The sequence below is a fragment of the Lathamus discolor genome, chromosome 4, assembly GCF_037157495.1.
Source record: "Lathamus discolor isolate bLatDis1 chromosome 4, bLatDis1.hap1, whole genome shotgun sequence".
Classification (NCBI taxonomy): Eukaryota; Metazoa; Chordata; class Aves; order Psittaciformes; family Psittacidae; genus Lathamus; species Lathamus discolor.
The window spans coordinates 36,430,053-36,445,233 of NC_088887.1; the positions used below are offsets into that span (position 1 = coordinate 36,430,053).

The 15,181-nt window shown below is 40.3% G+C and overlaps 1 protein-coding gene across 2 annotated transcripts in view; it reads left to right on the plus strand.

Moving 5' to 3' along the window:
* Positions 1-2,178: 2,178 nt before the first annotated feature.
* The window catches only part of TRAPPC10 (trafficking protein particle complex subunit 10), a 44,893-nt gene continuing 31,890 nt past the window's right edge, over positions 2,179-15,181 (plus strand). For both annotated transcript variants that reach the window (XM_065677067.1, XM_065677068.1), the window contains exons 1-5: positions 2,179-2,412; positions 10,569-10,650; positions 11,337-11,472; positions 12,566-12,762; positions 14,379-14,574. In XM_065677067.1, the coding sequence (XP_065533139.1) occupies positions 2,322-2,412; positions 10,569-10,650; positions 11,337-11,472; positions 12,566-12,762; positions 14,379-14,574 (702 nt within the window). In that variant the 5' untranslated portion in view covers positions 2,179-2,321. The remainder of the gene's footprint in view (positions 2,413-10,568; positions 10,651-11,336; positions 11,473-12,565; positions 12,763-14,378; positions 14,575-15,181) is intronic.

Consider the following 15,181-nt stretch of genomic DNA (forward strand, 5'->3'; position numbering starts at 1 on the left):
ACTTATACTGTAAAATGATGTATAAATGGTATAAATTTTTTTTAAACAAAATTGTGCCATGACACATCTTGATTCATAGCACTAAAAAAAAGTAATGAAAAAGTCTTAGTGTCCAGCTGCTCACCTAATCCTGAAAAATCAGATACAACATTTTATTGTGCTGCATAAGATTCTTAGTTTTGGCCTTGTAAGCAATTTTGTATCTGTGCCAAAGAAACAAGCCTTATTACAACCAAGGTGAGAGAGAATTCTGTGTAAAAGCTGAAGAAAATACTCCAAGAATTGGAAACAACCATTAATCCCCAAAGCAAAATAGTAGAGATAAAACACGAATATTCATCTGCAGCGCGGAATGAAACATGCTACAAAGATGCTGCAATTATTTTTGCAACATTTTAAGCCCAGCAAATAAGGGAGCCAGGTTTCCCTTACCAGGAAAACCCAGGTAAGGTTTTGCTGAAAGACAAATCTAAACGAACTGACTTCTGGAAATACTTGAACACAACACCCAAACCACCTCAGCACAATGTCACTGTGCAGAGTCATGAATGCACAGATTATTTATAGTCCTACCTTAGATTACATCTGGTTTTCCATGTGTATGCAGTGTTTAGTTTTTTTACCCATTGCGGTAGACTACTTTCAGTATGCACTTCTGTATCTTATTTAGTTGTATTTGAGATAGTAAGTTTAAATCATCTAAGTTTAGGACTCTTGACTGTGAAGAAACTGCAGATTACCAAAGTAAACAATAGATTTATTAAAAACAATGGAATAGGATCTCAGTGTACAGCAAAACAAGGGACAATTTTATGAGAACTGAAGCCTAATCAACTAGTAAGTGCCAACAGAAGTGCAGTATCTTACTATGTCTATGCATTTTAAAACCGCACAGTATAAACCCTTGAACTTTAAGGGCCTTATTCACCAATGTACTCAAACTGCTATGCATTGCTCTGGCATGGAAATACACTTATGGTTGTGCCTCCTTTGCATGAGCCAGTTGTGCACTTACGCCTCATTCACTGCCACTGAGCCACTGGCCCATGCTGTGTGCTCTTTCCTGTTCCCTATAATCCTCCAAGGTCATGCTCCGTACACACAACTCATTGTCCTTTCTTGTTGATGATTTCCATGCTCCAAGAATGTAACTAGAGAATTATAAGGTCATCCATCTGTTGCCTGATTCCCTGTGATCTGTAAAGCACATTTTGAAGATGGCCTGCAACAGAACTGCTTAAAGTATTTGAGGTCAGTAGAAAATATGACCCCTAATGCACTCACTCCCATTGACCCAGCTGAGCTGTAGGCTCTAACAGCCATGGGAATGACCTAGGCTCTGAAGCATGCGCTAGAGAGTCATAGCATCATAGAATGGTTTGGGTTGGAAAGGACCTTAAAGATGATCTAGCTCCAACTCCCCTGCCATGGGGGTTTCTTTACGTAAGCAGAAAAGAAGAAAATAGCTCTCAGTGCTGCCACCGGGGATTATTCAAAGGTGGTAAAGAGAGGCTTAAATCCACTTGTGAAAACTGGTAACGCACCTGTCACACAAACCCATTTCTTCTGGGCCCAGAGCAACCACCCCAACCTGTCTGTCGTAGGGCATTGGCACTGTCGGTCACGGCACAGCCAGGCCCCCTCCCTGACCTTACAGGCCATGGGCCACTGCCCACCAGAACCTCACGGAAGTCCTGTAACACATTTAAATGGAGATTCCCGCCGGGTATCAGCGAACCGGGCAGAACAGGGGGGCTCTGTCCTGTAGTCTCCTCAGGGAACCGGCAGCCTCCCCCCCAGTCCCCTGGGGTTCCCTCCGGCCACCTGCAGCTTCGCGATCGCCGGCAGGCCCCCACAACCCCGCCCGGGAATGGCTGCCCCAAGCTCAGAGCGGGGCGGAACGGGCCGGCGGCGCCTCAGCGACCGCCCCTTCCCTATCCCTGAGGAGAAGAGAGCGGGGCTGCACCTCACCCACACGGAGCAGCCGCGCCCGGCGCCCCTGGTCCCTCGTTCCCCCTTTCTTTCACCCGTTTTCCGGGTTACCCCCCGGGCGGCCGCGCCGGGCCCCGGCGGCGGCGCTCTCCCGGAAGCGGTAATGCTCAGCCGGTGATCCAGGAAGCGGATGAGCTCGTCCGGCTTCCCCTCCGGAGCGGCGCTGCGGGAACGCGGGGAAGGGGGTGGGGGGGAGGCGGGGGGGGGGGCACCAGCAGGCCCCGGAGCGGAGTGGCCCGTCCCAGCCCCCCCAGCACGGGGGGAGCTGCGGCGGCGTTTCCATGGCGCCGGGCGGGCGGGGTAGCCGGGGCTGAGGACCCCGCCTGCTCATGGACCCCGCCGCGGCGGCGGCCGCCGAGGAGGAGGGCAGGGAGAAGCCGCCGGTGATCTACACCATGGAGAACAAGCCCATCGTTACCTGTGAGTGCGGCCCGCGCCACCAGACAGGCGATAACAGTCGCAGGCGAGGGGGTGGAGGCAGCAATGGCTCTCCGGAGCAGTGGCGGTGGGGGGCGGCTCTGGCCGGTGCCCCTCTCTGGGCCCGGGTGGACGGCGGCCCGGGGCGGTGTCCGGCGGCGGGCGGGCCCGCAGGGGCTGTGCGGATGGCTGGCGCGGCGGGGAGGCGGCAGCGGGGCGAGGCTGGGAGCGGCCGTGTTGGAGGGGTGCCGGTGGGGGTCACGGAGCCTACGAGGGGCTCTGATGTCCGGTTTTGCCTCTTTACTGATAGTGTACCCCCCACTCCCTTTGATGGCAGTGGATAAACTTGGTTTTCTGTCACTGTGGTTCAGGGCTGTAGTAGAGAGCAAAACCGAATGACATGCTTACAGGTGCTAAAGGGAAGGGATTCAAATATGACAATAAATCTTAAACCCCAAACTTCTTGCCAGGGAGCTTTTTGTAGTTTTGATCTGGGCTGGAGAAGTCACGAGGAGTAAGGTATCCTCTGTGGTGAGGAGAAATTCCCACTGATGGATTCCTACTGACCTTATAATTTAACTACTGTGCTTTGGTTTCATTGCTGAGGCAGTTTATTTAACAAACTGGATCGTGTGTTTCCAGTGGTGAATTATTTCTTTTAGGTGTCAGAAGCAGGCAGCTGGGATGTGTGCATGCTGGTCCTGGTGTAAAATATGAGGTCCTATGCCCTTACATGTATGGAGAGTTGATTGCACACAAAGGCCACTTAAGCATGTGAACTAGATTGGACATGAGGTATCATTTCTTTACCAAGAGGCTGTTCAAACACTAGAACAGCATTCCTAGAGAGGTGGTTGGTGCACCAAGCTTGTCAGTGTTGAAGAGGGATTTGGAGAATGCTGTTAACACCATGCTTTAGCTGTTGGACAGCCCTGAATTGGACAGGCAGTTGGATGAAATGATCGCTGTAGGTTCTTTCCAATTGAAATAGCCTGTTCTATTCTAAGTACATCTATAATGTTCTTACTAAAGAAGTAAGGTAAATGAGATCAGCATAGAGAATTCTGCTTTGTTTTTTAACAAAAGTAACCCATGACTTCTTAGAAGTATCTTTATTGATGACATAACAAACTGTGTATTCGCACTTTATCACTAAAATGCCGGGAATGCTTTATGGGCCTGTGAAATAGAAACTATTACACAGGTGTGTGTGTTGTCTTACTCTGAAGTCAGCATTTATTGAGGATTAAGGTCTTAGACTGAGTTGATATTTAGAAAAAATATCTAACTAACCTTGTAACTATGTAGCTATGGAACTTGATGTGTATATGTATTTTCTCCAGACTGTTTTATAAATGTGCTTTTAAAAGTCTTACTTAGACTTTTTCCATTTTTATACAGTTCATAAACTGAAGTCAGTGATATTTGTATTGAATCTTCTGTACTCACTTACTCCAAGTCTTTTGAAATCTATTTCACTACAGATTAAAAGTCAGAAAAATATACATATTGGAAGCATCTAGAGGATATCTTTGCCTTCTTTGTTGTTATGCTACAGTTCAGGCTGTGGTGGACTGCTTTTTAGATTTACTGACTCTATCCTGTACTTGGAATTGGAGAGTCTCTGTGTGTGGGGTGGTGGTGGTGTATGTCAGTCCTTACTGTTGTGTATGATTTGAATGAGGAGCATATCTTTCAGTCTGTTGAAGTACATACAGTTTTATCTCAGGCTTGCTTTTTTCTTGATAAATGCAGAAAAGAACTTTGGTATCTTTGTGCAAGGAAATTTTGAAAATTCTGAACATTAAATTTCATCAGATTTCAGTCAAGCCCAATTATCTGGTACTGAAAATAGTATTTTATACAGTGAGTGTACTTCATGGTTGCAAAATGTTTTGGACATATCACTATGCAGTATGGTAGCAGCATATTTACAAATCAGATACAAGATGAACCTTGTGTATTGGTTGTATGCATTGCTCCTGTACTGAAGGAATAATTTCTGGTGCTGTGAACAAGCATGACACTAGTATATTTACTAGAATGGCTTGGTCTGAGATAAACTAATTCAGAAATTAAGGCAAAAATGCTCAGAGATGACCTCTCTGGTAAATGTAGTAAGGGCAACTTGCTACCATTTTTAAACTGTAACATTTGCTTTTAATGGGGAATGCGTTTTGCTTTAGCAGTTTTAGTTTCCTTTTTTTTTCTGTCCAGAGAAACGAAGCACTTGGAGACCCTAATATTTCAAACAAATGCATTCAACAAAAGTCACTTACTTGAAGGAAAGCTCTTCTAAGCATTACATTGCCAGTGATTTATGAGGAGGGGAAGCTTGGTCTTCCAGGGAAAGAATTGTTGGCTCGGTATTGGTCTGCTGGAATACACATTCAGAGCCACGATATTAGAAGCTGTTCAGCAAATACAGTTTTTCTTTCATTTAGTGGTTCTGATTTCATACAGTTGGAGATGTCTGGGATAACTGCCCCACCTAGCAGGTGCACATGAGGGGAAAGCAGATCTGCAAGGGGGTGCCTAGTTTTTGATTATATGAAGGAAGAGTGAAGGTTAAGTGACGCTGTGTCTCGGAACATAAGGGTTTCCTTTTTGCCACAAGATTTAGATTAATCTCTGTCAGGTAAATATTTGTGTTGTGAAATACTCCTGTTAACTCTTAGGGCTTATTCTTAATAAGGGAGAACCCAAGAGAGAGTTTTGTTTGGAATAAAACGTACTTTGAACACTGCATACCAGAGATGTTTTGTAAACAAATGACTTGAAATAAACGTGACAGTATTCTGTAAGGAATGCTTTTCTGGTAAAGACATTTATGCTTTCAGATTTGTGAGTTAGTCTGTATTGTAGCAGTAGTTATTTTCTATTTTGGTACAACCCTGAATTCAGCACTCTCAATGTAAGTACAGGCTTTGGCCTATAGAATAAAAATGGTGGATACCATGTAGCTTGTATATTTGATGCCAATTGCAAATGCAGTTTTTTTCACTACTCTTCTTATGTCGGTACTGCAACTTAATTGTCCTCAGGATTTTTATCTAGATACATTAGCCTTGTATTTATGGTATTTGTATTACTGGCAAAGCCCTACAGTTTTAACAGAGTTTAGGTTAATAGTTTTCCGAGCCAAATTCTATCTAACCAAAAACTTCTAGAGACATTTTCTCTAGGCAAACAGACAACGATATTTTGTAAGTGTGGAAAAAGTAGTGTATTCACAGAAAGATTGTGTTCCTGTATGTTGTTTTCCCTTTTCTCAAGATGACAGCATCCCATGTAGTATTAAATAGTTTTTGTTAATTAGGACTGAGTGCCATGATGATTCCTTTAGAAATTAGTTTGAACGGTGTTCTTATGCTGTTGGTTTTACATAGTCATGAGTAGCAGCAGCATATTCTTGTTAGTGTTAAACCTTTATTTTACATATTTAGTAGTGGAGCAGTAAGTAAAGATGTAAAGTTTTAGAAAAAGGATTTTCATCTGCGGGCTACCAGTGAATCAGCTAAGATTTTTATACAGCAATTAAGCTGTCTTGTGTTTTGAACTTGGACCTCTTTTGAACATGAATCTGGACTGGGGGAAAGGAGAAACATTTAAAAGAAACAAATACAATACACCCACCAGCATTCCAAAACTTCAGATGCATGCACTTATAATAGGCTAGGGAATTATGAAAAAGATTCATAGCAGAAATTTTTACCAGTGGAAACAGAAGTGTGATTACAGATGTTAGCAGTTACTGGTGTTTGGGGTCACAAACAAAACAAAACCACACCAAAATGTAGTTTTAGCACTGAGCTTTTTTTAAAGTTATTTGAAGCCTTTTGTCTCAGTTGACTGGGTTTGTCATTAGTATCAAATGAAAATATTTGTCTGCTTTAGTCAGCTGGCCTCAGGAGTTTTCTTTTTCACTGCCTGCGTAGTTAGTGGGTTATACTGCAGTGGCAAAGCCTGTAAGTTTTCAGGAAGTTTGGAAACTGTTAGAAAAAAAAATCAGTTCTTGGGGATTTTAGCATTTTTTAGGCAGGCATCAAACAACAACAGCGACAACAAAAAGTCAGTATTTTATGATTCTTTTGTATCAAACAGCTACCGCAAAGAGTACGTTTCTCTTGGGAATCCTGGTAAGGTGGTCATTCTGGTTCTCATATCATTCCTGAATGAATTTTCAAGAGAACAAGTGTCCCAGGCAGGGGTAAAGGAGGATGGCTGCATTGGCTTGATCTACCAGAATGTCAGGGAGACAGACAAAGAGGAAGGAATCATAGAATTGTTTGGGTTGAAAGGGATCTTACTAGTTCCAACCTGCCTGCCACAGGCAGGGACACCTTCCACTAGGCCCAGGTTGCTCATAAGCCTGTCCAGCCTGGCCTAGAACACTTGCAGGGATGAGGCAGCCACAGCTTCTCTGGGCAACCTATTCCAGTGTCTCACCGCCCTCACAGTGAAGAATTTCTTCCTTACATCCAATCTAAATCTACCTTCTTTCAGTTTGTCCTGTCACTACATACCCTTGTAAAAAGTCCCTCTCCAGATATTTTGTAGCCCTGTTTAGGTACTGGAAAGCTGCTATGAGGTCTCCCTAGAGACTTCTCCAGGCTGAACAACCCCAGCTCTTTCAGCCTGTCTTCTTAGGTCCATCTGTAAAATCCATGTCTCCCCAGTTTAGAGACAAAGATGTTGTGCAGGACAGCGTCAAATGCTTTACACGAGTTCGGTTGTAATGATATCAGTTGCGCTTCCCTTATCCACCAGTGCTGTCATCCTGTTGTAGAAGGCCACCAAATTTGTCAGGCACAATTTGCACTTGTGAAGCCATGTTGGCTGTCGCCAATCCCCTCCTTAGTTTCCATGTGCCTTAGCATAATTTCCAGGAGGATCTGCTCCGTGATCTTGCTGGGCACTGAGGTGAGATTGACTGGCCTGTGGTTCCCTGGATCTTCCTTTTTTCTCATTTTACAAATGGGGAAGAAGGGGGAAAGGGAAAATGTAGGAGCAATAGCATAAATTTTTTAAAATTAGTAGTTTGAACATTCGTGTGGTCTTCTGGAGCTGTACTTTCTAGGATGCACAGTCACCTCTGCATTAATCTACAATTTAAACAAGGAGCGTTTTGGCATTAGATACCAGCTTCAGTTCTTGGGTAATGTAGTTTTTAGAATTTCTCCCCAGGATTAGGTTTATGCCTATGAGGTGCTCTATAGAAATGCAGCCTATCCTTGAACAAAAGAGGTAGATAGTTTTTACTTAGTTTACATGGTGAGATTTTACAACCAGGTTCACAATCAAGACTCATTTGAGTAAGTTTTGTTTCTCTTTTGCTTGACCTGGCCATCTTAGTATTTTGGATGTCAATTTGATAGCTATCAAGTCTTTGAAGGTCATAGAAATGTTTTTAACTTGAGCTGTCTGATTTAGGCTTGTCATAAAACCTTCTGAAGGCTCTGTTGCTTTCCTTGTATTTGATTTCTGAACAGCTACCTGTTTGTCTGAATTTGTTTGCCAAGTGTTTCGATAAGTGGCAAAGGACATACCTTCTGAACTTTATAATGTGGAAAGAAAGGAAACGTGCTCTCTCATTTCTTCCTTTTCTCCAGAAGTCTTTCTTTTTAATGTTTATAATTTGAACACTACCGCTTTCTGTTATTTTCTAGAATAGCAGGGTGCTTAAACATTATCGTTTTTTAGTCCTTTGTATTCTGGAGTAGTCCTTTTTACTTGAAATGTTGAATTCTGAAACTTTCTTTTTGCATACATTGGAGAAGTAGTGAATGCTCCATCCCTGGCAGTGTTCAAGGCCAGGCTGGACAGAGCCTTGAGTGACATGGTCTAGGGTGAGGCATCCCTGCCCATGGCAGGGGGGTTGGAACTTAATGATCTTAAGGTCCTTTGCAACCTTAACCATTCTATAATTCTATGACTTTTGGGTACAGTACAGAAAGTGCACTTCGCTATGCTCCCAAGGTAAAATACAGGGTTCATTCTTTCAGTCAGGCTCCAAGCTTTATGAGTTATCATTCTACTGTGGTGATCATGTTGCTAAATCACAAAGCCATTTTTCACTCTCTGTGGGCAGTAATGAGTTTCAAATCAATAGACTGTTTTCTATGGCCTAGCTTATAGAGAGATTGTTATATCAAGTTATAACGTAACTTGATATAAGACAGCATTAACAATATGATTAACACTTGCTTCAATATTCGTTTTAGACTTTGTTTATAGTCTTAATAAGCTTTGGCATGGTACACTTAGTTCACAGCACAGGACGAAGGTGAAGAGTCAAGAACAAAGTGCTTTCTGTAGACTTAAGGCTAAAGCACTAATATTAGAGTGGGGTTTTGTTTGTATTTTGTTTTTTAACTATTCTAGAAAATTGTATCATAGAATAGTAGCTATTGTGGTCAGACATCAGAAGAGCTGGTTTTGCTTGTTCTGACAGTCAGACTATCAGACTTTTGAGGTTGGTGATTTAATGATGTGGTGGTAGAATTATGGTAGTGGCTAGTAATCAAAATAACACATACTGGAAAATTGGGAAAAGGTGAGTGGGCTAGAAAAGGGTTTCCAAGATAAACTAAAGCATGCTAAGCTACTGTGGAGGTAATGCCAGGCTGTGTGCCAGGAGATGAGACTGCGTGGTGGAAGGGAGACGAAAGGGTGTTAGGTACTCCTCCAGCCATGGCTCCCTGAAGATCTTTCTGTTCAGGTTGGGCTATACAATGCCAGATTGTAAATAGAAAACAGGCGGAAAACTTGAGGAAATAGCAGAATTGCCTATATGCCTCTTAAAATTTTAAATGGACAATGATCCTGGGGAAGGGTGGGGTGGAGGGAGGAGAGGAAAGACTAGAATCTCCACAGGAGGAAATAAAGGGCTTAGAGTAAAATTGGCAGTCTTCAATAGAGAGTACAGCCAGTGAATGATGTGGCAGTAAGGAGGAAGTGCAGGGAAGGGAGCAATAGCTGTAGTAAGTCAGGGCAACATGTGGATGAGACATTTAATAAGTGATATCATTAAACTAGTGTGGGCTAGCTCATTCTCCCAGATTCATAGAGTGCACATGACATAACAGATTTTAGAGTTATGATCAAATGCAGTGGTAAGTATGTTTTTGACCTTACTCCCTTCTCATTTGGATGTGTCTGTTTGACAGATGCCAAATGCCTAGTCTTCTGTTTAAGAATTATGAAGGACTATTTGGGCATTATGCATTGGCCAGTATGGTTGACTGGTCCGTTTGTATTCGAACATGTCTGAAAAAGTACCTTACTCCAGAGTTTACTGTCTCTTTGCTCAAAGATGCTGGTAACCATCAGAAGCTGGAAGAACTTACTTTTAAGCCTGTCTTTTCCTTGTCCTCCCTGTATCCAAAGGAAAAGAAGAGAATTTGAGAATGAATATTAATAGACTACTGATAATACATTTTTTCCATATGGTAGACCTTACGTTTTGTTCCATTTTGTATACAAGTAGCTACTACTGTGGCGTTGCGTTTAATGTAGTTGTTCAAAGCCCAAGTGATGAAAGCTTAACCGCAGATGTGTGATTCTGTATGGGGCCAGCTCCAGGGGACCCGCACCATGTTAGCAGACCTGATTTTTCTGAAGGCAGCAAGAACATGGTGGTCAGGGAGCTGCTTCATATTAACAGCAGCCCCATAATGATGGGAAGGGAGGAATCAAACCCAGTTAAGCACAGAACTACGCTAATGCTAATTTTCTCATGGCAGTCCCAGCTACAGAAGGGATGTGAACCACTGTCTAAATAGTCATCAGGCTAGATTCTTGAGGGTTTTTTTAATACATATTGATTAACCAGTGACTCTGGCTAAGGAGTTTTTTGTTTGGTTAGAGTTGGACCAGCTGTTTGTATGATACTCTCTTTCGTATATGGATTATGTAGCTGTGTGGAAAATTGTAATATGAAGCTGTAACAGTCTATGTGGTATGTGCCTTGTCAAAGTGTTGTATTAGATTGTGAGAGCATGAGACTTAACGAAGTCTAGTTCAGTGGTAGACTCCAGTTTCCATATAGCAGACAAAGTTACATCTTTTTATTGAAGCAACAGACATTAATAGTATATCTTACTAATCTCTTTTCTATAATTTGCACAGGATGATAGATTCATGTTTCTCACTTTTAGGTGCTGGAGATCAGAATTTATTTACTTCCTTATATCCTACACTTTCACAGCAGCTTCCTAGAGAACCCATGGAATGGAGGAGGTAAACTTGCATTTTAATCTGTGATGTTATTTCATTGTGTGTTTTTAGACTAGGGTATGTATTTGCTGTGCTCTGAGAAGCTCTTACAGCAGCTGACTAGAGGAAAAGAGAACTTAGGTAAGCAAGGTAAATGTTGTGCACATCAGGATGATCAGTTCCACACTTCAGCTTTGGGGAACTTCACCTAAAGAAAAATGATAGTAATGCTGTGTTTCTCTTTTCGCTTGTGTGGTTTTTCGGTTTGTCTTGGTGTGTGCTTTGATGTGCTTTGGCAGCCTTGTTCTGAGAGTGATAAGCTTTCCTCTTAATGATGATATAGGTAGAACGTACATGAAACTAGATGTGTTTTCCTGCAGAAAGTTTGGGATGGCCACTGTTTTCTGATTTGGAAAAAAAAAATAATAATAATAGGTAGATTTTCTTATTTGGAATTTTCTACTTGTAAAGGTCCTAGAGACACAGCAAATATTTTAGTGAAAGCTGAAAAGCTTCTAGCTCTTGTTGTTGCAGAAAGGAGCATGTCTTATTGCAAGTGATACTAAACTTTAGTTAACTAAAACTAAACTGCAGTAAGGGTAGTTAGTGCTAGAGTGTTTCAGTTTATTCCTCATTCCCAAAATACATGTTCATTTTTGTATTCTGCTATGTACGTGTCATCTGTTAATTTCAGTTTTTAAACTTTGTAGGTCTTATGGCCGTGCTCCGAAGATGATTCATCTAGAATCTAACTTTGTTCAGTTTAAAGAGGAGCTACTACCCAAAGAAGGGAATAAGGCTCTTCTGACTTTTCCCTTTCTTCATATTTATTGGACAGAATGTTGTGTAAGTATTAGGAAAACACCATGAAAAACTGAGTACTGGGATTGAAAAATGAAATGGTTTTGATTTTCTGCTTGTGTTCTCTCGTATTTTCCATTTGATTTTTGTGCTTGTTAGAACAATTAAGTCTGCACTGCATAAGCATAAATACCCAGTAGTATTGGAACCGAAACTTAGTCAGCTTGAGTACTTTTTGCAGTATTTATTCATAATGTTGTTTGACACTAAGAGGATAAGCCTTTGAATAACCTGTTTTCAGTACTTTGTCATGACAAAGCCCAGGATCTAACAGTGTTACTGCAGAAGCACAGCACACGTGCTTCTTAATACAGAAATGGCCAGGTTATTTTAGTTATGATTTATTCATGAGGTTAAATTGTAAGATAAGTATTTTTTCTTTAGTGCATCTTTGATATGTGTCAGTTACTAGTATGTATCAGCAGTCTAAACTGGGCAAGATTTGGAATTTCTTAATCCTGTTTATCTACAGTTCACTGCTTTTTGCTTGGTCTCTGTTATGAATTAGTTATCTAGTTGACAGAGAAAGGTGACATCTAATCTGTGACCAATTAAAAGGTATCCAAAAAAGCCTTAAAAGTTGTCTGAATTGATCTGTTTAAAACCAACCCAGAAGCCAGAAAAGTGCCAAACAATGCTTTTGGGGTTTTTAAAATTTTATTTTTATGAAAAACCTTTTAAACAGATTAAGATTTGAGCAGTGTTAGAAGGCACAAATATCACACTTCTGTTACTATGTGAGAATAAAACAGCTTTGTAGTTAGAAACTTTTTGTTGTAAAGTTCAAGAATGTGTAAAATAGTAAATTATGTTTTAAGATCTTAATTTCATTAATTGAAAGAATGATAGGATACCAAATACTAAGATGTATTTACTGTTAAACAAAATACTAGAAATAAATTAAAGACCAAACCCTTACTATATTTTCTCATTTGATTTCTTTCAGTAAGTGAACTTAATTGCCATTAGTTCTGTTTGATGTGTCCTTTTGTTTGTCTTCTGTTGGAAAAAATAGTTGCCTTTTGAAATTGTTGAGAATATCTTGTTTGGTTTGATGATTCACCATTTCTCATCCCAGGACACGGAAGTGTACAAAACTACAGTCAAGGATGACATTACCAAGTGGCAGAATGTTCTCAAAGCTCACAACTCGTTGGACTGGCTAATTGTGGTAGTTGAGAGTGATGCCAAGAAAAAGAACAAAACAAATATCCTTCCCCGAACCTCTATAGTAGATAAAATAAGAAATGACTTCTGTAACAAACAAAGTGACAGGTAAGCATTCTTGCAAATATTTTAACCTCTTGATTGGTGTGATAATTTAAAAACTTTCTATGTAACACGTTTGTTATTCGTTTAAGGACTTTATTTGATGCTCAGCATTCAAACTGCTGGTACTGTAAGACCTGTACTTTGAAGAAGACTGACACAAACGATAAAGGGAGAAGTTTTATTTTCAGTTCTTCCTGGATTTGCAGTGGCTTTGAAAGTGTTTCAAAAAACTTTCAAGTATCTCCACATGGCTAAGAGAGGTTTAAGGGGAACAGTGTGGTAATAATCGGATTTTAGAACTTGAGGGGATTTTGTTTGCTTAGGTGCTTGCAAAAACATTAGCAGAATAACAGGTAACAGGAGTGAGGTGAGCGGGGAATATGAAGCCAATAAGGCTCCTTTTTTTTTTTTTTTACCACTGTACTTTCTGCCTTTCACTTAATCACTTTTCCATTACAAGATAATTGACTGAAAGCCAGTTTCTTCAGATGCTTTTATTCAAAGGAAAAACAATAATGAATATACGAAACTGTTTCTGCTTTCAGTAAGGTCAATATAATACACAAATGCGAATTTGAAACCAACTTTAATATATGTTCTCTTCCTTATTTTGAAACAGTTCACTGAGTCTATTATATACTACATTTTTTTCTTTTAGCCTTACGAGTTAGCTTGAAACAGAATAAACATTTGAAATTGAAAAGAGTAGATGGAAGCACTCATTGTACCTTGGTGTGCACTGACAGTGACTGGCAGGTCAGCATGTTAAAAGATCCTGTGCATTGGCAGCACTTTCTTTGTACCTAGACAGTGTTTGATATATTACAGGATTACTTGGGCAAATGCTTAGAACAACACTGATTCAATTTGGTTTTGGTTTCTAACTGATTGATTGGCATGGTTTAATCATTTTGCCTCAAGATAAGTTGACTTTTCTAAACACAAATGGTGTTTTATTTGGATGAGAGGTTTTCCTGCCTTTAGAGGTACGGGTTGCTTTTTGAATGTTACTAAATTGTGATAGAAAAAATGAGGAAAGAAATTGCTCTAAAAAAGGCTGATTTATGAATTAATGTGACCTGTTTATTTCTTTTCTGAGAAAAGCAGAATATAGCATATAGGATGTGTAAAACCAAATTGACATACTGTAAGAATATATTATGGAGGATTATTTCAGGTCATTTTAGAAAAGCTGACTATATGTGATCTAATGGATCTTGATTTGTATCTTGCATAATCCTTGCCAGGAGTAACTATAATTACTGTTCTGCTGATTTGTATTGCTAAGCAGACTTCTTTCTTGGATAGCTACAGCATTACTTATGTTTAAGTAATCAGAATAATGTATCTGTAATTTGCTTAAAAAACAAACAAACAACAGTAAAGCTTGATATACTTATTTTGTGGAAAGCACTTAACAAAATCAAAATCCTAACATACTGCCCCCAAAGAAACAAACATAACCCTCAACTTTGGTATTTTCCTCAGATTAGTGTTGAATGAAAACCTAGATTTTGTTCAGTCTCAATCTGTCACATATGCACAATATTCAGCTGTGCATTTATATATGAAGCTTGTTTTTACCTCCTCAAAAATATTTTTATCCATCTCCTTTTCAGATGTGTGGTACTTTCTGACCCTTTGAAAGACTCTTCCCGTTCTCAGGAATCTTGGAATGCCTTCCTGACCAAACTCAGGACGTTGCTTCTCATGTCTTTTACCAAAAACTTAGGCAAGTTTGAAGATGACATGAGAACTTTGAGAGAGAAAAGGACTGAGCCAGGGTGGAGCTTCTGCGAGTATTTCATGGTCCAGGTAAGATTCTCTTTTTATTGAGAAGAGTACTTGAGTCCTAATTGTAATAAAGGCTTTGTTGTTGTTGTAGTTGGCTTTCTGGTACTTTGAATGTTCTGCTCATTCTTTGCGGGTTGGGGCAGGAAATACGAAGACTTGTGCAAAAGCAGCATTCCTGGATTTTGTTCACAGCAGGTTTGTGTTACGTTGTCATACAGTGCTATTACAAAAGCAGAATCCAAGTTTTATGGACCTCCACTGAAGCAAAAAAATTGCATCTAGAAAGAGTTTTAGTAGTTGCTCTTGAATTTTGGATAATTGTCCCAGTACTGTGCCTGCAATACTTATACTGATATTGCAGTTGATGCCTTCACAGTGTAAACGGGGGAGGGGAAATATTACTATTATGGGAGATGAATCTTCAGTTTTTGGGTTTTGGTTGTTTTGTTGGTTTCTTTTTTGTTTTGTGTTTTTTTTTAAACATCAACTTTTTAATTGTTGTATGAACAATGTCTTGTAGTGGGACAGAATTTACTGGAAAAGCTGTATGACTTAATCTTCTTTTGTGGACCTCTCTGTGTTAAGAAGAAATAGTACATCTGCTACAGTGGCAGGTTTCCCTACATGT